The sequence below is a fragment of the Lathyrus oleraceus genome, chromosome 2 (genome assembly GCF_024323335.1).
Source record: "Lathyrus oleraceus cultivar Zhongwan6 chromosome 2, CAAS_Psat_ZW6_1.0, whole genome shotgun sequence".
In the NCBI taxonomy this organism is placed as follows: Eukaryota; Viridiplantae; Streptophyta; class Magnoliopsida; order Fabales; family Fabaceae; genus Lathyrus; species Lathyrus oleraceus.
The window spans coordinates 16,760,594-16,785,647 of NC_066580.1; the positions used below are offsets into that span (position 1 = coordinate 16,760,594).

The 25,054-nt window shown below is 29.9% G+C and overlaps 1 protein-coding gene across 2 annotated transcripts in view; it reads right to left on the minus strand.

Moving 5' to 3' along the window:
• LOC127117719 (uncharacterized) overlaps positions 1–24,091 on the minus strand; it is a 29,568-nt gene extending 5,477 nt beyond the window's left edge. The window contains exons 1-9 of one of the 2 annotated variants that reach the window (XM_051047815.1): positions 23,902–24,091; positions 22,727–22,798; positions 22,025–22,114; positions 21,846–21,888; positions 21,623–21,729; positions 21,091–21,186; positions 20,809–20,999; positions 20,642–20,711; positions 19,398–19,473 (exon numbers count right to left, since the gene is read on the minus strand). In XM_051047815.1, coding sequence (XP_050903772.1) covers positions 19,398–19,473; positions 20,642–20,711; positions 20,809–20,999; positions 21,091–21,186; positions 21,623–21,729; positions 21,846–21,888; positions 22,025–22,114; positions 22,727–22,798; positions 23,902–24,078 — 922 coding nt within the window. In that variant the 5' untranslated portion in view covers positions 24,079–24,091. Of the gene's footprint in view, positions 1–19,193; positions 19,474–20,641; positions 20,712–20,808; positions 21,000–21,090; positions 21,187–21,622; positions 21,730–21,845; positions 21,889–22,024; positions 22,115–22,726; positions 22,799–23,901 lie in introns of those variants that run through there. The other variant, XM_051047814.1, reaches the window with a different exon arrangement.
• Positions 24,092–25,054: the final 963 nt, after the last annotated feature.

Sequence of the window (25,054 nt, forward strand, 5' to 3'; positions counted from 1 at the left end):
TATATATATATAAAATATTAAAATGGTTTACTTTTATGTAGGATTTATTCGAAAATTCTATGGAAATAGCCATTAGGGAATTTATAATAAAAAAAAAAATAATAATAAACAATTTGACAATAGTGAATATTCAAAATTAAATCAAAATAAAATGAAATATTTAGGGGGTAGAATCAAAGTAGTAGTAAATATTATTTTTTACATTACTATATGCTTCATTGAGATAATTATAATATACGAAAAAATGATTTTTAATTAAGTTTTTTTGAAAGTTGTTAGTTAAAATACTATTCTTTTTATTAAATTGTAATTTATTTAAATGTAGGCATATTAGTCTTTAGTCCCTTAACTTTAAGCGAAGTTTCATGTTGGTCCCCTAACATTATCAATAGTGTTATCGTTATTAGAAAAAATGCAATGGGGATGTCTTTTCATGGGAGATTTATGATCAATTATTTAGAATGGTACTTTAGAGTATCGCACACTCATATCATCCTCCGAGGTTGAGACTGAAAGGACCGTTTAAGTCACGGAAGCTAAGTCCGAGATACATAGGGCCATACTAGATTATGGAGAGTATGGAGAAGTAGCCTATAGATTAGTTTTACCACCTTCTCAATTAGAAATGCATGATGTTTTTCATGTATCCCAACTCCGAAAGTTCATTCCAGATTCTCTTCAGCATGTTCTTCAGATTCGATAGAAGAGGAAGCAGATCTGACTTTCAAACCCTACCAAGTCGCATTACAGGACGAGAGGTTAAGGTATTAAGGAATAAGGAGATTCCTCTTGTTAAGGTTCAGTGGGATGAATAACATCTCGGCGATGCTACCAAGGAACTGGAGTCAGAAATGCGAGAAGCTTACCCTCATATCTTCCAGGTAATATTTAAATTCGAGGACGATTTTTTATTAGGGGGGGGGGGGGGAGGATGTAATACCCCGTATTTCCTTAAATACCTAAATTCCTATTAATTGAAGTCAATTGAGTTCCCATGTGCTCTAAAAGTTGTCAATTGGGATAAATAGAGTAAATAGTAAGTTCAGGTTGACTTAATTAATATTAATTGGGACTGACCTTTTATTAATTGGACATTTTGGTAACACCAATAATGGGTCAATAGCTCTGGTAGAACAAATATTACAAGTGTAGTGCCACTTGAGATATTTGTTACTACCTGTAACCTTTTCTAACCACATGTTACTTGTGGTAAATGGTGGCCACATGTTATTATCTCTTACCAACTACACCACATGTGCCATTTTCATTTTTGTCTCTATGTATCAGTAAGAATAGAGAGAAATAGAAAAACTGAAGAGAAGAAGGAAAACAAGGCTAGTGGAGAAGAAGAAGAAGAAAAGATTGGAACCAACACCATACTCTTCATCCTCATCTATCTTCAACAACTTCTCCTCTTCAATTTCTTGAGGTAGGTTCTAGTTAGAAACCCTAGATTTCTAGAAGATTAGGGTTGTAGAATCATAGATAAATCATGAAAATCAATGCTACATGATGAGTATTTCTCTTACTCTTGGTGATTTCCATGAACATGTGCTTTGATATGTTCTTATGATGTTGTGATTACATGATTTGTTGTGGTTGTGGTTAAATGATTGGATGTGTTTATGACCTTGAAATCCTTGTGGTTATGAACTTGGAATTTTTATACATGTGTATATGAGCATGTAGTGAGATGAGTGTGTTGGAAGAAGGAGTGGGTCTTTGTTGGAAATGGATTGACAGAGGAAAAATGGTGTTCTATGAAGTGTGAAACGTGAAAATGTGTGTGGACCAATCGCTTGGTCCCTGCAACCAATTGATTGCACAACCCTTTTATTTTGCAGAAGATGTGATTTTTACAGGACCGATCGATGATGTGTAACACCCCGATAAAGTGTTACAGTGTATTACAATCAATTGCACAAACTTTCTATTTATGAACAGTGGAAAATTTTAGTGAGCCAATCGATTGATCCTCAGCAAACTTTGAAAACAGAAATGTGAGACGAACCAATCGTTGGGGCCTCCCCAACCAATCGATTGACTTATGCTAAAAACTTCAAAATCTATTCCTTAAGTGTTTCTAAATGAATTCCTCCAACCATTAATCATTCATGATGCTATGCTTATGTTGAATACATGCTAATGGTGAAAATTACATGATGAATCTAGTAAGTTAACCTAGGATTGGTATTAAGTCATGAGTGAGGTTTGTAACTTAGATAACATGAGAAGACGGTATTCATTCGTACGACGCTTAGGTAGAGGTCGTGAACAAATTTTGCCATGATTGAGAATGAGACGCATTGTATGGAGCATGCCATCTTATTATTTGTGTATTGTGGTGAATGAAGTCACCTGTTTTTAAAATACATTAGAGAGAGAGAGAGAGAGAGAGAGAGAGAGAGAAGAGAGAGTTAGTATCCATTGATACAAAGTTTGTTCATTAGTTCTTTTTTTTTAAATCGAAAGGTCTATATTTATGCATTCAACTTTGATTTTTTTATGCTTCTGAATTTTTTTATTTCATAAATATAAGTTATTTCCTTTTTAATATTGAATACATTTGTTTGAATTTTTTTTAATTTATCTGTATCTCCCCCCCCTCCCCCTCTCTCTCTCTCTTCTTCTTTTCATTTTCGATATCAAAATATTCAATTTATATTATATTTTATTAAGTTTATGTTTTTAAAAAAATCAAAATTAAAAAATAGTATTGATTTATAAATTTAAAGATCTTATTTATATAAGACAGAAATATAAATAAAAATATAAAAAAGAGAATTCTGCAACATAATATAAAAACCTATACAACCATTTTACACCTAGTTACTGAAATAACACCTCCCAATAGAGCTACCATTGTGATATGTATAATAATAAAAAAAAAACACTATTGCTTTAACAAATTATAATATTCCTACCACTTTTTTTAAAACATTTCAAAAATATATTCATCAATAAATTTGTGACTATATATAATAATAATAATAATAATAATAATAATATATATTATTAATGTTAATATGGAATATATATAATATATAATAATATATATATATATATATATATATAATATATATATATATATATAATATAATTAAATGTTGTACTTTAACGAATGATTTATTCAAAAATTCTATGGAAATAGCCATTAGGGAATTTATCATAATAAAATAAATAAAAATAATAATAATAATAATAATAATAATAATAATAATAATAATAATAATAATAAACAATTTTGACAATAGTGAATATTCAAAACTAAATCAAAATAAAATGAAATGTTTAGGGGATAGAATCAAAGTAGTAGTAAATATTTTTTTATGCATTATCATATGCTTTATTGAGATAATTATAATATACAAAAGAATGATTTTTAATTAACTTTTTTTGAATGTTGTTAGTTTAAAATACTATTCTTTTATAAATTACTAATTCATTTAAATGTTGGCATACTTAGTCCTTAGGTCCCTTAACTTTAAGCGAAGTTTCATGTTGGTCACCTAACTAAAAAATGTTACGTATTGGTACCTTAACCTCTCTTCCGTTAAAGTATTTTATCTGTTCGTTAGTTAGGGTGAGAAAACGTTAAGTATGGCTGTGGTGGCATGCCAGGTATGTCTTTTCATGGGAGATTTATGGATGGTTATTTAGAATGGTACTTTAGAGTATCTCCCACTCATATCATCCTCCGAGGTTGAGACTGAAAGGACTGTTAAGTCACGGAAGCTAAGTCCGAGATACATAGGGCCATACCAGATTATGGAGAGGATTGGAGAAGTATCCTACAGATTAGTTTTACCACCTTCACAATTAGAAATGCATGATGTTTTTCATGTATCCCAACTCCGAAAGTTCATTCCAGATTCTCTTCAGCCTGTTCTTCTAGATTCGATAGAAGTGGAAGCAGATCTGACTTTCGAACCTCTACCAAGTCGCATTACAGGACGAGAAGTTAAGGTATTAAGGAATAAGGAGATCCCTCTTGTTAAGGTTCAGTGGGATGAATAACATCCGGGCGATGCTACCTAGGAACTGGAGTCTGAAATGCGAGAAGCTTACCCTCATCTGTTCCAGGTAATATTTAAATTCGAGGAAGAATTTTTATTTAAGGGGGGGGAGGGTGAGGATGTAATACCCCGTATTTCCTTAAATATCTAAATTCCTATTAATTGAGGTCAATTGAGTTCCTATGTGATCTAAAAGTTGTCAATTGGGATAAATAGAGTAAATAGTGAGTTCAGGTTGACTTAATAATATTAATTGGGACTGACCTTTTATTAATTGGGACATTTTGGTAACACTAATAATGGGTCAATAGCTCGGGTAGAACAAATATTACAAGTGTAGTGCCACTTGAGATATTTGTTACTACCTGTAACCTTTTCTAACCACATGTTATTTGTGGTAAATGGTGGCCACATGTTATTATCTCTTACCAACTACCCACACGTGCCATTTTCATTTTTTTCTCTATGTATCAGTAAGAATAGAGAGAAAGAGAAAAGCTCAAGAGAAGAATGGAAAACTAGGCTAGTGGAAAAGAAGAAGAAAAGAAGAAGAAGAAGAAGAAGAAGAAGAAGAAGAAGAAGAAAAAGAAGAAAAGATTGGAACCAACACCATCATCTTCATCCTCATCTCATCTTCAACAACTTCTCCTCTTCAATTTCTTGAGGTAGGTTCTAGTTAGAAACCCTAGATTTCTAGAAGATTAGGGTTGTAGAATCATAGATAACTCATGAAAATCAATGCTACATGATGAGCATTTCTCTTGCTCTTGTTGATTTCCATGAACATGTGCTTTGATGTGTTCCTATGATTGTTGTGATTACATGATTTGTTGCGGTTGTAGTGAAATGATTGGATGTGTTTATGACCTTGAAATCCTTGTGGTTATGAACTTGGAATTCTTTTTATACAAGTATATATGAGCATGTAGTGATATGGGTGTGTGGGAAGAAGGAGTGGGTCTTTGTTGGAAATGGATTGACAGAGGAAAAATGGTGTTCTATGAAGTGAAAATATGAAAATGTGGATGGACCAATCGATTGGTCCTTGCAACCAATCAATTGCACAACCCTTTTGTTTTGCAGAAGATGTGATTTTTACAGGACCAATTGATTGACAGTGTATTACAATCAATTGCACAAACTTTCTATTTATGAACAATGGAAAATTTTAGTGAGCCAATCGATTGATCCTCAGCAAACTTAGAAAAACAGAAATGTGAGAGGAACCAATCGTTTGGGCCTCCCCAACCAATCGATTGACTTATGCTAAAAACTTCAAAATCTATTTCTTAAGTTTTTCTAAATGCATTCCTCCAACCATTAATCATTTCTGATGCTATGCTTATGTTGAATACATGCTAATGGTGAAATTTACATGATGAATCTAGTAAGTTAACCTAGGATTGGTATTAAGTCATGAGTGAGGTTTGTAACTTAGATAACATGAGAAGACGGTATTCATTCGTACGACGCTTATGTGGAGGTCGTGAACGAATTGTTGCCATGATTGAGAATGAGACGCATTGTATGGAACATGTCATGTTATTATTTGTGTATTGTGAGGAATGAAGTCACCTGTTATTAAACACATAAAAAAATATTGATTATCACTTCAAAATAAAATACTTAAGAAATTATTAAAATATACTATCAAAAAAATTAAAGTTTTCTTACTAAAACAATTATGTTAAATCCTTATTATAATGTGTAGGTAATATATATATATATATATATATATATATATATATATATATATATATATATATATATATATATATATATATAATATATATATATATATATTATATATATATATATATATATATATAGATATATATATATATATATATATATATATATATAGAGAGAGAGAGAGAGAGAGAGAGAGAGTTAGTATCCATTGATAGAAAGTTTGTTCATTAGTTCTTTTTTTTAAAATCGAAAGGTCTATATTATGTATTCAACTTTGATATTTTTTAGGCTTCTGAATTTTTTTATTTCATAAATATAAGTTATTTCCTTTTTTAATATTGAATACAATGTTGTTTTGAATTTATTTTTGAATTTATCTGATTCCACCCCCCCCCCCCCCCCCTCTCTCTCTTTTTTTCTTTCATTTTCGATATCAAAATATTCAATTTATTATAATTTATTAAGTTTATGTTTTTAAACAAAATCATAAATTAAAAAATATTATTGATATATAAATTTAAAAATCTTATTTATATAAAGACATAAATATAAATAAAAATATAAAAAGAGGGAATTCTGCAACATAATATTAAAACCTACTTTACTGAAATAACACCTCCTAATGGAGCTACCATTGTGATATGTATAATAATAAAAAAAACTATTGCTTTAACAAATTATAATATTCTAACACTATTTTTAAAACATTTCAAAAATATATTCATCTATAAATTATTGACTATTATTATAAATAATAATAATAATAATAATATATTAATAATATATATAATAATAATAATATTAATATAATATTAAAGATATATATATATATATATATATATATAATTATATTAGATATATATAGATATATATTATATAATATATATATATATATATACATATAATTAAAATGTTGTACTTTTACGAATGATTTATTCAAAATCTCTATGGAAATAGCCATTAGGGAATTTATCATAATAATAATAATAAAAATAATAATAATAATAATAATAATAATAATAATAATTATTATTATAATAATAATAATAATAATAATAATAATAATAATAATAATAATAATATTTAGGGGATAGAATCAAAGTAGTAGTAAATATTTTTTATGCATTATCATATGCTTTATTGAGATAATTATAATATACCAAAAGAATGATTTTTAATTAACTTTTTTGAAAGTTGTTAGTTTAAAATACTATTCTTTGTATAAATTACTAATTCATTTTAAATGTTGGCATACTTAGTCCTTAGGTCCCTTAACTTTAAGCGAAGTTTCATGTTGGTCACCTAACTAAAAAATGTTACGTATTGGTACCTTAACATCTCTTCCGTTAAAGTATTTTATTTGTTCCGTTAGTTAGGGTGAGAAAACATTAAGTATGGCTGAGGTGGCATGTCGGGTATGCAACCATTCAAGTTAAGACTCAACTGTTGTGTTATAAACCATTTAGGGTTTGTGTTTTTCAAATCTTCATCTTCCTCCTTCATTTTTCAGTATTCATACATCCATCTTCTATCTTCCATCGTGCATTAATTTGTTCATACATCCATCTTCCATCTTCCATCTTCCATCTTCCGTCGTGCATTTGTATTCCTCCATCTTCCATCAGTGCTTCAATATCTAAGAAGCAAGCAGTTTCTCAATCACAAGCTTTGGTACATCTAAATCCATGCTTCGTAGAAACAAGATAATTGAGTGTTTTTTCCAAGATGATAGTGTTCTTCATACTGTTACTGGTGTGAGCAATGTCAACTATGAGAAAAAAGTTTGGGATTGTAGAAATTACAGAAATCACATGGACAAGGGGTGTAATTTCTTCAAGTGGTTACGCGATGAATTTGTTGATGAAAGGGATTTGTAGCTTGAAATACAAAATAAGAAAATTAACAAATTGAAGAATGAGGTTATCTAGACTAAAAGATGCTTGAAAATGTCCATTATGGTTGGGATATTTAGCTTAGGGTTGAACCTTGTGTTTGTAACAAAGTATTTCAATTAGGATTAGGGTAATTTAGTGTTTTGTTTTTACAATATGATTGTAATCTTCTGTTTATTTAATGAAGAACATTAATGTCTATTTTACCAAAGTGTTGTGTTTGTACATTATTCATCTGTTTTAACACTGATACGTAACTCGTATAAAAGTTGGAACAAAATATAACTTGTTATAATGCATATCTATAACATTCCAAAAAGTGATACAAAAAGGTATTATAATCCATTGTCATTAAGTCATTATAAGGAATATCAATAACATTACATAAAGGGATTACAGGCCATTGTCAATAAGCCATTATAAGGCACTAAAATAACATTACAAAAAACCATTGTCAATAAGCCATTATAAGGCACTAAAATAACATTACAAAAATGCATTATAACGCATAACAGACATCACAATAAACATCATGGTTAACTTGAAATAGGCTTCCCACCCTTTTGAAGTTTTCTTTTTCTTTTTGGGTGGTGGCTAACATGAAACTGTTGGTTGTGGTGGCTGACTTTAAATTGGTTGTTGTGGTGGTTGACTTGAAATTATTGCTTGTGGTTCTTGAGTTAAGGCTCCTTCTTTTACCTGAGGTTGAGGTACCACTGGTTGTGGCAGTTTACATGTGACTTTATTGTGACCTTCCTTGTGGAAACGACTGCAATTGATTCCATGGTTTGCCCTTTTCAAATGTGTCTCATCCCTCACCATTTCTCCAGCTTCTTTATTCCTCTTTTTCTTGGGCCTTCCAGGTTGTCATGCTATGAAACATGATGAGTAATATATAAATGACATTCCCCAGTCATTACTGCAATTGTTTGCATCCTCTTAGTTCCTTTGTCATCCTCTAACAACACAATATCACAAGCATTCATTTCATCGTAATACCAAAGTTTATCTACAGTTGGAAATGTGTGTTACTTCGCATCCATCTCAAGACAGGAAATCCATTACACTTACTTGTGACCATAATGCTACTATCATATACTTCTCTTAATACCAAGGTATAACTTCCTCCACTCCACTACATACTCTAGAAATCCTCGTTGCGAACAATCATCAACTACAAGCCTATAACTTTGTCTTAATGAATCTTAATGGCCCCATTGTACCTTTATCTAAAATGAACCCCATTACAACGGTTGTATTACAACATCCACACTACTTCCACACTCGGTGTTCACTTGTCTTCCTATGGTAATTCTCTCAGTTCCAATTACAAAACCATTCTACTAGAATTCCTTAAATCCAACTTATTTGCTCTTCTCCTCAACCAGATCTCATACAACCAAAACTCACTGGAGCTTCCATTACTATATAATGTGCGTTATCTCTCTCCAACACCAACTCTTGTAATTGATCCTTAGGTAACTCAACATTCCATAATGGTCTCTTACTAACACTGAACCACTGCTGAGCTATTCCAAATCCGATCTCCCATCTAAGACTGAACATACTTGGTTTATCTTCTAACCTCCATTTGGTCCATACATGTTTCACTTGGAATAGGCAGCCATGTCCTCGAGTCTCTCCTTACACTTCACCACTACCTTAGGCTCCCAACAAAACTGAACGTCCTTATCCCTCAAGTCCTTAACCACTTGCAAGATACAGTTCCAAATATATATATGTACTCCATGAAGTACTCTCGTTCTTCCAAAATATTTTAGTGGCCTTAGAAACTGAAACACTGATACACTACCTCACTTCCAGACCTTATGACATATGCGTAACATAACCATCCTTTCTCCTTTACCATACGGAATTACTCAGAATACTTATTCCATATCAGTGAGTATATCTTACTCCACTAGCAATTCACACCTTTCTCAAAGCTCTGACAATTCATCCAATAGAGATCCTCAACTTCTCAACTATGTTAACACCGCAGAATCACTTGAATGATACACTACTCTTCAATTCCATAATACCCAAATCACAACTCCTCTGAAACTTCATCTGGGCTACCTAGTTATCCTTACTTTCTAACTCTTGGCTTGAGCCTACTCTCAAAGCACAAGTTCAACCCACACTTCGGAGTCCTCGTGGTCGCTCAACCATGATCCTACCTACCATGCACATAGCATTAGGTTGATCAGGCCTAATACTACATACAGTGATATTAAGAATCATGTTGGCTAAACACACATATGAGGCATGAATAGATTTACTTATGATGTTTCAAGGCTAGGTCAAGAATCGACCTGCTCTGATACCAACTGTAACAACCCGTATAATATATATCTAGAATAATATCATACAAGTGTTAATAATTGGTACTGATCCAACATAAGTGCCTAATGGCATCAATATATATACATGTCTAAACTAAAAACATCAATGGAACATGTCATACAATAATGCCTAAACAATAAAAATCTAAGAACTATGTGCAATATCTTCATTGCACACAACTCCACAGCGGAAGATCATGATAAACAGCATCCCTTGAAACATCCATAACAGCTTCTCATAGATTCAACCTGTAAGGATTACCTGAAAAATAACAATAATGATGGGATGAGATAATAATCTCAGTGAGTTCTCCTATCCTATGGGTCCACTTGGCTCTACAGGGTTTCTAATCAATATTCAACTCATATCCAACTCAAGTCAACAAGGGAACGAAGACTTGAGCGATGAGGCAGCTATCTCACAATTGTATGTCAACATGCATTTGAGTTCTCATAACTCAACCTCGATCATTATTCATATCACGACGCATCAATTCCCGAACGGACTTACGTCTAAGCCAGACCCGGTTCATGCATGCTCGTATGATTCGACTTTCGCGGTGGATATCGGGTCCTTTATGAGGCTTAATCCCCAGTTCAAGCGACCGTCACCCGTATGGGACTCTAACCCACCTAGGGTATCTTTCACCGTATGTGACTCTAACCCACCTAGGTGTCCATCTTTCCCCCATGTCCGCCATGGTTGGGGCTCAAATCCAATTGAGGCTCGAATCATTGGTCCCACATCCCAATGCTTACTCATCTAAGCATACCAATAGAGATGTGTACCACCATAGAAAACACACATTCTGAATACATGATCGGTTCCACAAATCATCGGTTCCACGAACCATAAAAAAATTCATCAATCATAGGTGACTTCATTCACCACAATACACAACAATAACATGGCATGTTCCATACAATGCGTCTCATTCTCAATCATGGCAACGATTCATCCACGACCTCCACATAAGCGTCGTACGAATGAATACCATATTCTCATACATGTATCACACTGTTCCATAACCTAGATTATATTTCTAAGTTATTAATCAAGTTATTCTCCTAGGTTTCCTCACTCATCTTTGTAAGATTTTTAATCATGTAATTTCACAATCAAACATATCAACAATGTTTAACAGTCATCATAATATAATTCATAGCATTTATAAATCACATAGCATTTTATAACATGGAACAATAATAATAGCCCTTTACGTTATCTTTCTAACGCATCCGTCCGTGTCCAAAATGGAGTTATAACCCTCAATTAATTCATTAATCTATCTTAATCAAGATTTAGGTTAACATATATTCATTGCATAAGTATTCAATAACAACATCTTTGCCCTAGTGGTAAGGCTTGTACAATTACAACGAGGTTCCGGGTTCAAGCCCCATTGGTAACATATTTTAATTCATCAAATAATTAATTCATGTTAATAGATTGATCAAATGAATCAATCGATTCAATGTGAACTTCTCTAAAAAAATTTACAGGACTAATCGATTTTCAAACTTCTTCAAAAATTCATCTTTTAACCACTCCTTTTTCCCATTTCAACCACCCCAATCCATACCAAAACATACACCATCATGAATCCATGCCAAAACACATAACAATCATACAACATAACATAACATCAAGAACATCATGAAGCAACATCAACATGTCAATATCAACAACCATAACCATAAGGCATCAACACCATGATACACCAAGACAACATGCGAAGGTTAGGGATCAAGACATACAAGCATGTATGAGTAAGAACAACAACAAGCTCATCATGGATTCATCAAGTTCATGATTATGCATTACACACAAAACCTAACCCCCAAATTTATAAAGTTTCTTCCCCCAAATGCTATACTAGCAAAGAACTCACCTTGGAGATGAAGATGGTGAAATAAATGTGAAGTTGGTGATGAAGATGAGATGATGGTGGTGAATGTTTCCATGGCTTTCTCTTCTTCTTCCTTCGTTCATTTTCTTCTCTCCTTCCTCTTTCTCTTTCTTCTTACCTTCTCTTTCTTTTCTTTTTCCTTTCTGATATCTCTCACTCTCTCTTACCTACTTCTTCTTATCCTTTTCTTCTTCTCTTTCTTTCTAACCACACAAAATACATATATAATATTTATAATATCAAGTAGTAATAAAAATATCCCAATTGATATTTTATCTTCCAGTACCAATTGACCAATTATTAATGTTACCAAAAATGTCCTCTCTGGTACTTATTAATATTGATCTGTCTCTTTTATTAATAATTAATCTCTTCAGAGTTCACTGGTTACTCTATTGGTCCCAATTGACAACATTTAGAGCACATAGGAGCTCAAATTGTTACAACTAACAAAAGATATAGTACACAGGAACTCAATTGATCTCAACTGACAACTAATTGAGCATTTAAGGGAATATGAGATATTACATTAGGGGTGGCATGTATAATTTATGGGATGTCATGTTTTCCTAAGTTTTGATGCTAGATAGAACAAACTCTTGATTGTATATGAACTAGGTCTACTTTGAGATGAGTTTAAATGAATAACATTTTTGTTTTCAAAAAAAAGTTTTGAGAAACAGTGAGACATTGTTTGGTGTACCCGACACAATCCCTTACCATTTACATAACCCTATTAAACCATGAAGATGAAATCACCTAAAATAAACAAGTCGATAGTTGATTACACATGTGTTCCTCATAAAGCACAAAATAGGTGGATGAATATTCACCAATGACTTTCTTATTAAAACATATCAATTTTATAGTGAAATTTATCAATAATTTTTCAAGAGATGATATATAAATTATATCAAAGAGTCAAAGATTACAATTTATTTTAACATCTTAACATCAACTTGAACATTCAAGGGGTCAAAAGAACCACACACATATAAATTTATTAGAACAACCAAGGAATATGTTTAAATTCAAAGTGATTATTACATTTTAATGCATAACCAATTATTGATTTGGTTCATATTTTCAAGTAGAAATATAATTTGGTCATAAAATTCTGGTGTTGCGAACCCAATAACCATAACAAGACATATCATTTTCAAAACAATGATGTTTATACAACATTATTAACTTAGTCTCCACCTGGTACTAATGGGACCTGATTCACCCCTACATTTTCATAGAAATGCTACACCAACCTCCATGTTGTTGGATCTTCCTGAAAGCATTAAGCATTAAAACAATCATGAAGTTCTATATTAGAAAGCTATGAAATATGGACTCTGACATGGATACTAGGACACGACACGATACATATACTCTGACATCGATAATGTTAAAAATATAGGATACAACATCACTACATATATTATAGTATTTGAGCTTCATTGAAATTTGTTAGTTTAAAATACTATTCTTATTATTAATTATTAATTTATTTTAAATGTAGGTATAATTAGTCCTTAGGTCCCTTAACTTTAAGCGAAATTTCATGTTGGTGCCCTAACTTTATCAATAGTGTTATCGCTATTAGAGAAAATGCAATGGGGATGTCTTTTCATGGGAGATTTATGTACAGTTATTTAGAATGGTACTTTAGAGTATCTCACACTCATATCATCCCACATATTCAACCTACAGATGATGATGGAGGACTTTCAGATGACGTGTCACCGCCTTAACCCGTTATAACTAACAAGAAGTACCTTCATGTGGTAACACTTCTTTTAGATAACCTAACGAATATGATAAACCTAGATGATGAGATCTATGCAGGGTTATCTCGGATAACACACATTGCCTGTGGTGGACCAACATAGATTTTATTTGTTGTTTATTAGTTATATTTGCTGATATTATTTTGGGTTTCTACTCAAATATTTGTATATTATGGATATTTATAAAATTGTTTAGGGGTGGCATGTATAATTTATGGGATGTCATGTAAAGTTTCCTAAGTTTTGATGCTAGATAGAACAAACTCCTGATGGTATATGAACTAGGTCTACTTTGACATGGGTTTAAATGAATAACATTTTTGTTTTAAAAAAAAGTTTTGAGAAAAAGTGAGACATTGCTTAATGTACCCGACACAATCCCTTACCATTTATATATCCCTATCAAACCATGAAGATGAAATCACCTAAAATAAACAAGTGGAGAGTTGATTATACATGTGTGCCTCATAAAGCACAATATAGGTGGATGAATATTCACCAATCACTTTCTGGATAAAAATATTAATTTTGTACTGAAATTTATCAATAATTATTCAATAGATGATATATAAATTATATCAAAGAGTCAAAGATTACAATTTATTTTAACATCTTACCATCAACTTGAACATTCAAGGGGTCAAAAGAACCAGACACATATAAATTTATTAGAACAACCAAGAAATATGTTTAAATTCAAAGTGATTATTACATTTTAATGCATAAACAATTATTGACTTGATTCATGTTTTCAAGTAGAAAGATAATTTGGTTATAAAGTTCTGGTGTTCCAAACCCAAAAAAACATAACAAGACATATCATTTTCAAAACAATGATGTTTCAACAACATTATTAACTCATTCTCCACCTGGTACTAATGGAACCTGATTCATCCCTATATTTTCATACAAATGCTCCATCAACCTCCAAGTTGTTGGATCTTTCTGAAAGCATTAAGCATTAAAACAATCGTGAAATTCTATACTAGATAGCTATGAAATATGAACTCTGACACGTATACTAGGACACGACACAATACAGGTACTCTGACATCGATAATGTTAAAAATATAGGATACACCATCACTACATATATTATAGTATTTGACCTTCATTGACCCATGTATTATTAAAAGAGTTAAAAAAATTCTAATCAAGATTAACATCTATAATTTTTCATTGATAACTTTACTTCAATAAATAATTAACCATTTTATACGTGTGTCAGATTTTTCCATAAAAAAGATGTAAGATGCATGGAATCAAAGAAAAAAATAATATTGTTTGAAATAATAGTCTGAATTATTTGACTTTTCTGCTTCTTATTTGAATTGTCAGACATATGTTGTATGTGTATCATACAAGTGTTGGACATCAAGGCATGTCGGACATCGATTAAAAGAATGCCTAAAAAAAATAAACCTATCTTTTAAGACATTTGTTTGAGTTTTCCGACACTTGATTGACTCTTCCTGTATATATGGTATGAGTGTCAAATAAGTGTAAGACCCATGACACTCATGCTACTAAAGGTGTTTGTGTTTGATAGCTAGCATGTGGTGGCTGACTTGAAATAGTTGGTTGTGGTGGCTGACTTGAAATTATTGCTTGTGGTTCTTGAGTTAAGGCTCCTTCTGCTACCTGAGTTGGTGGTACCACTGGTTGTGGCAGTTTACAGGTGGCCTTATTGTGATCTTTCTTGTTGAAACGACTACAATTGATTCCATGGTTTGCCCTTTTCAAATGTGTCTCATCCCTCACCATTTCTCTAGCTTCTTTATTCCTCTTTTTCTTGGGCCTTCCAGGTTGTCATGCTATGAAACATGATAAGTAACATATAAATGACATTCCCCAATCATTACTGCAATTGTTTGCATCCTCTTAGTTCCTTTGTCATCCTCTAACAACACAATATCACAAGCATTGATTTCATCGTAATACCAAAGTTTATCTACAGTTGGATAACCTAAATCTTTTAACATATCTAAAGATTAAAAGTACATCCAATAATCTGGATCAACACCCAAATAGTCTCTAACCCTTGATACCCAGACTTTGTGAAGTTAGCAAACTCCCTAACAAACTCACCAGAATGATGAACAACACATTTAAACATCTTCTCCATTACCTGTTCAACCTACATAAGATAGAAGAAGTACTAAAGAAGATGGCTAAAAAAAGTTCACATTTTAGTAGGTTACAAGTGAGAAACTATATCTTAGTCGTAATTAAAGAAACGTTGCTACCGTCATCCATGGCGTTTGTCTATGGAGCAAGATGATGTTATCTTCTTCAATGCAGTTTGTCCTATTCAGAGAGACGTATTCATTTTCGCTAACCTTTGAACTTCATGCGTTTCTTATTTAACTTCAATGATTTACATCATGACCTTTTTAAACCATTTTCTAGGAATATTAAAATTCCACATCATATGTAAAGAGTCCATCCTGGCATTTTTTTAATGTTTTTTCAATCAAACTAATGGAAATGACCAAATATTTTAACGGAAGTGAAGTTAAATGACCATTATGTAACACTTTTTTCTTAAGGGACCATAGCGAAACATTGCATAAAGTTAAGAGACTAAATGATGCATTAAGCCTTAAGCGTATAACTGTTTTAATTTAAAAAAATTAAAAAAATGTTTATATAGAAAGATTCCTAAATGTTGTTTATTAAGATATTTATGCTACACATAAATAATAAAATTATTAAAAATTATCTTTTATTTAATCCAAAATAAAGTTATAAAATTAATTTTGTCATTATTAATATTAATTTACTACTATTATTTTAAGTTTTATAATTATTATTATTGTATTATTAGTATTATTATTAGTACTTTTATTATTATTATTATTATTATTATATTATTATTATTATTATTATTATTATAATTATTATTAGTAGTAGTAGTATTACTGTTATTATTATTATTATTGTATTATTATCATTATTATTACTATTAATATTATTAATATTATTATTATTATTACTATTAATATTATTAATATTATTATTATTATTATAGTCAATAATTTGTTGATGAATATATTTTTGAAAAGTTTTAAAAATAGTGGTAGAATATTGTAATTTGTTAAAACAATAGTGTTTTTTTTATTATTATACACATCACAATGGTAGCCCTATTGGGAGGTGTTATTTAAGTAAAGTGGGTGTAAAAAGCTTGTATGGATTTTAATATTCTGTTGCGAATCCTCTTATTTTTATTTTTATTTATATTTATGTATTAATATAAATATTGATGCAACACTCTATCTACGAGGATACTGTTAGGTTATACATGTTGCATCTTGTAGAATGTACTATTTTAGAAGGTAAGTCTCATGCATACATCGATGCCATATACATATCTCTGGTTAGTGACTTTGATCATTTCGATTAGGCATGGGATTGTGTTGCTTCAATAGTATTATATAGTGCAATTGGGAAGGATATTATCTATGAGACGAGACAACTTTCTGGTCATATGAGTCTATTTTAGGTATAATATTTATTATGTTTTTTTTGTTTTGTTCTTATTTATAAAAGACATTTAATTTATATAATTTGCATTTGGTGTGTAATGTTGGATATATGAGCATTCACTATCCATTTGTGGCGCGATCATGGTCCCATCACTGTTGGCTTCCTGCCTGCAACCGAATTAGGGTCCGAAAATTCTCATTCAAGGGGTCTTCTGGAGTACAGGAGGAGGATTGATGCTCTGGCCGCCTATAATTCCATATGGATAACTTATGTAGACCAAAAAGTGCATTGGGAGTTTGATGACAATGCCATTTTTTGGGTTATTTTCAATGGGAGAGTTTGGAGTATATATATTTACATGAGATGTGTCTATGCCAGTTTGGGTATCCTCAGGGAATCCCTAGCCCAATCCTTATTATGCTATTTGGAGGCATTGATGGATGGTTTAGGTCTAACATTATCAATAGTGTTATCACTATTAGTGAAAATGCAAAGGGGATGTCTTTTCATCAGAGATTTATGGACGGTTATTTAGAGCGGTACTTTAGAGTACCCCACCCTCATATCGTCCCAAATAGTCAACCTACAAATGATGATGGAGGACTTTCAGATGATGTGACATCGCCTTAACCCGATATAACTGACAAGAAGTACCTGCAGGTGGTAAGACTTCTTTTAGATAACCTCACGGGTATGATAAACCTAGATGGTGATATCTATGCAGGGTTATCTCAGATAACACACATTGCATATGGTGGACCAACATAGATTTTATTTGTTGTTTATTATTTATATTTGCTGATATAATTTTGGGTTTCTACTCAAACATTTGTATATTATTGATATTTATCTTAACATTCATTAGATGAAAATTAGCATTACATTATTGTTGGGAAAAAAAATTTAACATGAACATTGCTTAACATAACTTAACAAATAAATAATATGAAAAAAACATAAAACATTACTAGATGATTTAGGATATTTCAACATCTTAATAATTCCGAACCCACCTTGATTGGACCCTTTGTTTCGTATCGGTGATTTATGCTCCATATAACTTTAAATCTTCATCGATCTTCAACTCAAAGTTGTTGAACTTCATCTTTCATTCGTTATCAATAGATGGTGCAAGAGATTATCTAGTTTCTCTTTCAGAACATCAAAAAGTGTGTTCTATGTGAGCCTAAATTCTAAAAGATGTTTCACATTATTGAAGTACACAAACGTGAGATAACAAAATTGAGACATAATGGGATATTTTTGTTAACAACATAGGACATATTTATACAAGTTTTAAATCATTACAGACCACACAAAGTTGTCGGTGCAATCATAATCCTATAAAAGAGTGGGAAAAATTTCAATCGTTTAAAAATAACACTATCAGATTTTCCAGCGGGGTCGGAAAATATTTCGTCTACCTATTTTTTTGAAAAAATCGATAACTTATAATTTACATTGGATTTTTTCAAAAATGCCGATAAAAATACATATCGTACTTTTTATATGAGCTATCGCGTTTTTTTGTGATTAAGAGAAAATTTTGAATAATATGACTGGTGAAAAAAATGAGAGAAATATTTTTGATATTATAAAATTGTTTAAGGGTGGCATGTATAATTTATGGGATGTCATGTAAAACTTCATAAGTTTTGATGCTAGATAGAACAAACTCCTGATTGTATATGAACTAGGTCTACTTTGAGATGGGTTTAAATGAATAACATTTTTGTTTTCAAAAAAAGTTTTGAGAAAAAGTGATACATTATTTGGTGTACCCGACACAATCCCTTACCATTTACATATCCCTATATGAAGATGAAATCACCTAAAATAAACAAGTGGAGAGTTGATTACACATGTGTGCCTCATAAAGCACAAAATAGGTGGATGAATATTCACCAATGACTTTCTTATTAAAAAATATTAATTTTGTAGTGAAATTTATAATAATTTTTCAAGAGATGATATATAAATTAAATCAAAGAGTCAAAGATTAAAATTTATATTAACATCTTAGCATCAACTTGAACATTCAAGGGGTCAAAAGAACCACACACATATAAACTTATTAGAACAACCAAGAAATATATTTAAATTCAAAGTGATTATTACATTTTAATGCATAAACAATTATTGACTTGATTCATGTTTTCAAGTAGAAAGATAATTTGGTCATAAAGTTCTGGTGTTGCAAACCCAAAAAAACATAACAAGACATATCATTTTCAAAACAATGATGTTTCAATAACATTATTAACTCATTTTCCACCTGGTACTAATGGAACATGATTCATCCCTATGTTCTCATACAAATGCTCCACCAACCTCCAAGTTGTTGGATCTTCCTGAAATCATTAAACATTAAAACAATCGTCAAGTTCTATACTAGAAAGCTATGAAATATGGACTCTGACACGGATACTAGGACACGACACGATATAGATACACTGACAAGGATAATGTTGAAAATATAGGATACAACATCACTACATATATTATAGTATTTGACCTTCATTGACCCATGTATTATTAAAAGATTTAAAAAGATTCTGATCAAGATTAACATCTATAATTTTTCATTGATAACTTTACTTCAATAAATAATTAACCATTTTATACGTGTGTTAGATTTTTCCGAATTAAATATATAAGATGCATTAAATCAAAGAAAAAAATAATATTGTTTGAAACAGTAGTCTGAATTATTTGACTTTTCTGCTGATTATTTGAATTGTCAGACATATGTTGTATGTGTATCATACAAGTGTTGGACATCAAGGAATGTCGTACATCGATTCAAAAATGCCTAATAAAATAAAAACCTATTTTTTAAGACATTTGTTTGAGTTTTCCGACACTTGACTGACTCTTCTTGTATATATGGTATGAGTGTAAAATAAGTGTCAGACCCATGACACTCATGCTACTAGAGGTGTTTGTGCTTGTAGCTCGCATGTATTGTTCTTATAATTTAGGTTGATCTAACTCAAAGTTTACATAACTAGTCTGTAATATATAGATTTCCTTTCATTTATAAACAATTTAAGTCACATTTCATTGAATTTCAATCTCTTAACAAACACTTAGGTGGCCCAATAGAAGTGTCTTAACAATAGGCGATCCAATAGATATTTTAGAATTAGACTCAACTTAACTCAATCCTTACAAGACTAGTTTGTGAGGTTTGAATATCACCCTTATAACACATGTTAACTATATCTCACTCAATTTGAGAATCTTAACAACTATAGTTTTTTATAAAGAGTGACACGTGTTCCGTTACATCAACTCAACTGCTAGTTTCAGTAACATTTGAGCACAAAGCACATGATTTAACTTACGAAGCTCCACTTATTTACTTTTAAAGAGTGAGATTATAATATTTAATCTAATAGGCAAAAAATAGTAGATCTCATAATATCAATTTATTACATATTATACCATATCATATCATGTGTTTCAAACAAGTTCAAAATCAAATTTGTACTTATTTAGGTAATAAGAAGTACTTACACGAAGGTAATTATTGAAAGTGTCATTTGTTAAAACATTTGGAAGACAACTTGTTAGTGCAATTCCAGCTCTGCATTAATATGAAAGAATTTTTATTAAAAAACTTAAAATAATGAAAAGGGCATACTCAATCAACATACTTAAGATGATGTTTCTTCCCAATTAACCTGTGATTATCTGATAGCCGAGAATAACATGAGATTATGAGCTTCAAAAGTCGAGGTGCATGTTGTTTCTCAATACTTTTCAACACCATGTCCAAAACACGTGCTACTGCAAAAAATCGTTCTACTGTAGCGCAGATATAAGCCAAGCCATCATCATCTTCCAAAACTTTTTGAATTATGAATGTTGCTACCTGCAAAAATATCCAAATTTGATATATTGGTAACACAAGTGCACGAAAGAAAAACATGTGAAACAAATTGGCTAAAAGTATAGATTCTAACCATTTTTGATACTTCTTTTCCAATTTTCATATTGCACAAACACAAAGGAATTATCTCGCTTGAAAGAAGGAAAGTTATCACTTCTTTAGTGCTAACCTAAAAATAACAAGTATACCAAAAGAAAAGTAATACAATTGACACTTCACAAATAAAAATAATGGTATACATGTGATTAAAGAATCAAGTTATATAATCATTAAAATTCATAACTTAGTTATGTTTGTGTTTGTGTTTAAGTTTTTTTCAAAAATATTTTATTAAAAAATAATTTTTATTGAGAAAGTAAATATGTTTATTAGATTTTAAAGAAAAGTATTTTTAATATAAGAGATATAGAAGTATAATTTATATTGTGTAAGTTTTTTCAAATATATTATATATAGTTTTTAAGTTGTATGTTTTTTCAATCATAATTTATACTTTTATTAAAAGTCTTTAAAGGTTAATGCCCAAATTATTTATATTAAAGTAAATTTAAATAATTCAAATATAATATAACTTTACAAAAATAGAACTAATTCAAATATAATACCTTTACAAGTGCACCAATGACTCCAAGACTAGCAAGCCTCAAATGTTCAAATTGTGGCAACTTGTTTGTTGTTTGAAGAAAGGGATACAAATACAAAGGTATCTTAGCTGCATATCAATAAGAAATAGTAAGTATGAGTAATTAAAAGACTAATTCTATTTTTTAGTTAACATGTCCTTTATGAAATTCAGAATAGTTAAATGAATAAGAAAGTTGACATTACCCTCGATAAATAACATCTTTGTATCAGAGTGAGATGCCACACACTATAACAAAAATATTAGAGAAAAGTATTAGAGAAATTTATTTCATATATTTTGTGTGAGAAAATGGAATTTAAAATATAATATTTCTACATGCTAAACACAATATTCAAAAGTTGTCATGACAAACTTAGCTCACCTGAAATAGTGCAAGAACATTGCACACTCGAGTTGATTGTGCAGCAGTAAGATTTTCCATTGAAATATTAGGAAATATTGAAAGTATTTCCTGTAAAATAAGATATCACTATCAGTAAATACAAGACATCCAATAAACTTGTCATATCATCACGATTTAATTCTAATTCTTTTTTATAATCATATATATTTCGAGTGAATTGTAAAAATAAGAATATTATCTTTACATTAAAATGTAGAATTGAAAATATATAAACACAAATTGGTGAAATATTTATGTAATAGAAAGAAACAAATAGGGAGACACATAAATTTAAAATTATAAAAAACTAGAATATGATAATTGTTATAAACGAGAGTAACATGGGAAAAGACAATAGTTAATAGTTTCATCCACTACCACTTTGTGTTATGCCAAATCTAAAATAACTATTGTTCCATCCACCGAGAAATGTAGCATGATAAAGTACAATGGTTGATATTTTCATCAACTACTACTTTGTGTTCCTCGAAACATAGAATAACTATTGTCAATCCACAAAAGTAAAACTCATATATAATTTTCTTTTGCCAAATCTTTTTTCGTAAAAAAATAGCAAGGTTCTAAAAAAATTTATAAACAAAGAAAAAAGGTTTCTAAAAGTAATAACACAAAGAAATCCAAAAAGAAAATAATATAGCAAGTTAGTTACATATAACACACCTGTAAAAGTATCACAATAGTGCCAAAGGAATTCCATAATAGGGGTGCAAGTTCTTTGAACAACCCAGTCCACTGAAATATTTGAAATTGAAAATATAAAACATGTGTCTTAATTGGACGAGTTCAAGAAACATTACATACAAACTAAATTGTAAAATAACAAATATCAAAATATAATAACACATGCTAATTTTCTCTTAAATAAATTTGATGCCGCCATCATTTTGTAAATGATTTAATTTATTACATAAGATCAATTAATATATTGAGTTTTTTATTGGTCGAAGTCACAACATGAGTCACTTGATTTCTATCTAACTACTGATATTGGTTGATTATATTGAAATGAGTTATTTTTTTCTTCATAGACTTTTTTTATCTCTCATATCACATAGTATCACTTTTAATGACAATATGTATATCTCTATTTTATTTCAATCATACTAAGCATTACACATTTATTTTCATTTTTTTATTTTTTTTCTTTCTTCAAATGTCTCTCTTAATTGCAAGGTTTTTCTTCCTATTGAAGTCATGCGATATGAAATAAACATTAATCAACTCATGACATAGAGAATGATACAATAGTTATCGAATAATCTACATTTAATATGCCAATTACTAGTGTAAATCTATAACATGCAAAAAGATCTCATTTCCATCTAAATAACAACAATTAAAATAAAAAATATAATGTATGTTTGTATGCATCTCAAAATACACTAAATAATGGATATTTTGGCTCAACTATAACTATAATCACACCTCAATTGTGCAAAAGCACCAGATAAATATATTAGAATTACAATTTACATTAAAACTTTAACAACAACTTCAAATTATATTTTAAACATATTTATTTATTTTGAAATTAAAGAAAATCGTAAGTCATAATACACTGAATAATGAGGCTTTTTAATTCAACTATGACTAGAATGACCTAAATGATAAAGCTTCTTGAATTACCCAAATACCCAAAAATTACCTTAAAATTACCTAAATATGTGTCTAGATCTACAAAACGGGCCACATAACAATCTAAATCTATCTTGATAGAGAAAATACATTCAGTTTCATACTAAACAACTCCTTTAATAATTGGATTACTCGTGATTTTATTAAAATATTATAAAAAGAAAAGAAAAAGAAAAAGAGAAAGATAGAATAGTATGAACCTTAGAGAGTACATGAAGAGCGTTTTCTCGGAGATCAGACATTTGAAGTTCAACAATAAGACGTTCCACATGCGCCATCCTTTGGACATTTTCACTAGTTTGAGTAGAAGCATTGAGAGGAGCTACGAAAGACTCATCGTTGTTGATTGAGAGCAAGCGAGAAGGAAAATTCGCCATCGATTAGATCTGAAAAAAAGTTATTTTTTTATAAATTTCTTTTTATTAACTATTCATTATTTCTAGTGATTTTATTACTTTATTGAAATATTATTATTTATAATATTTATATTAAATTTAATTATATAAACTAGATACTCTATTTAGAAAAAATATTGATAAAAAAAGACTTAAAGTTATATATTATTTAGAATTTTATCTTTATTGATAATTTGTGAATTTTCATTAGTTTAATTCTCTATTAGTTCAAAATAAAATACTTTGAATCTGTCGTAAAATATATATTGTTAAATTAATATTTTGAATCTGTAGTAAAATATATATTACTTCAAAATAAATAATTTGTGAATTTTCATTATTTACAAATTTAATTTAATATTTTGAATCTGTAGTAAAATATATATTACTTCAAAATAAAATACTTAAGAAATTGTTAAATTATACTTTCAAATAAATTAACGTAATTTTCTTACTAAAACAATTATGTTAAATTTTCTCTTTATAAGTAGATGAGGTAGGTCTAGTCATAGATATAAATTGATATTTAGGTTTCAATGTTTTTCAATAACATTTATTTGTATTTATATATTAGTATCAATAAATTGTTGATATTTATAAATTTATAAATTATAATATATATATATATATATATATATATATATATATATATATATATATATATATATAGAGAGAGAGAGAGAGAGAGAGAGAGAGAGAGAGAGAATCCATTGATACATATGTTTGTTCATTAGTTTTTTTTTAAATTGAAAGTTCCATATTTATGCATTCAACTTTGATTTTTTTTTTATGCTTCTGAATTTTTTCATTTCATAAATATAAGTTATTTACTTTTTTAATATTGAATACAATTTGTTTGAATTTTTATTTTTTAAGATTTGTCTAGATCTCTCCCCCTCTCCCTCTATGTTTTTTCTTTTGATTTTCGTTATCAAAATATTCAATTTATAATATAATC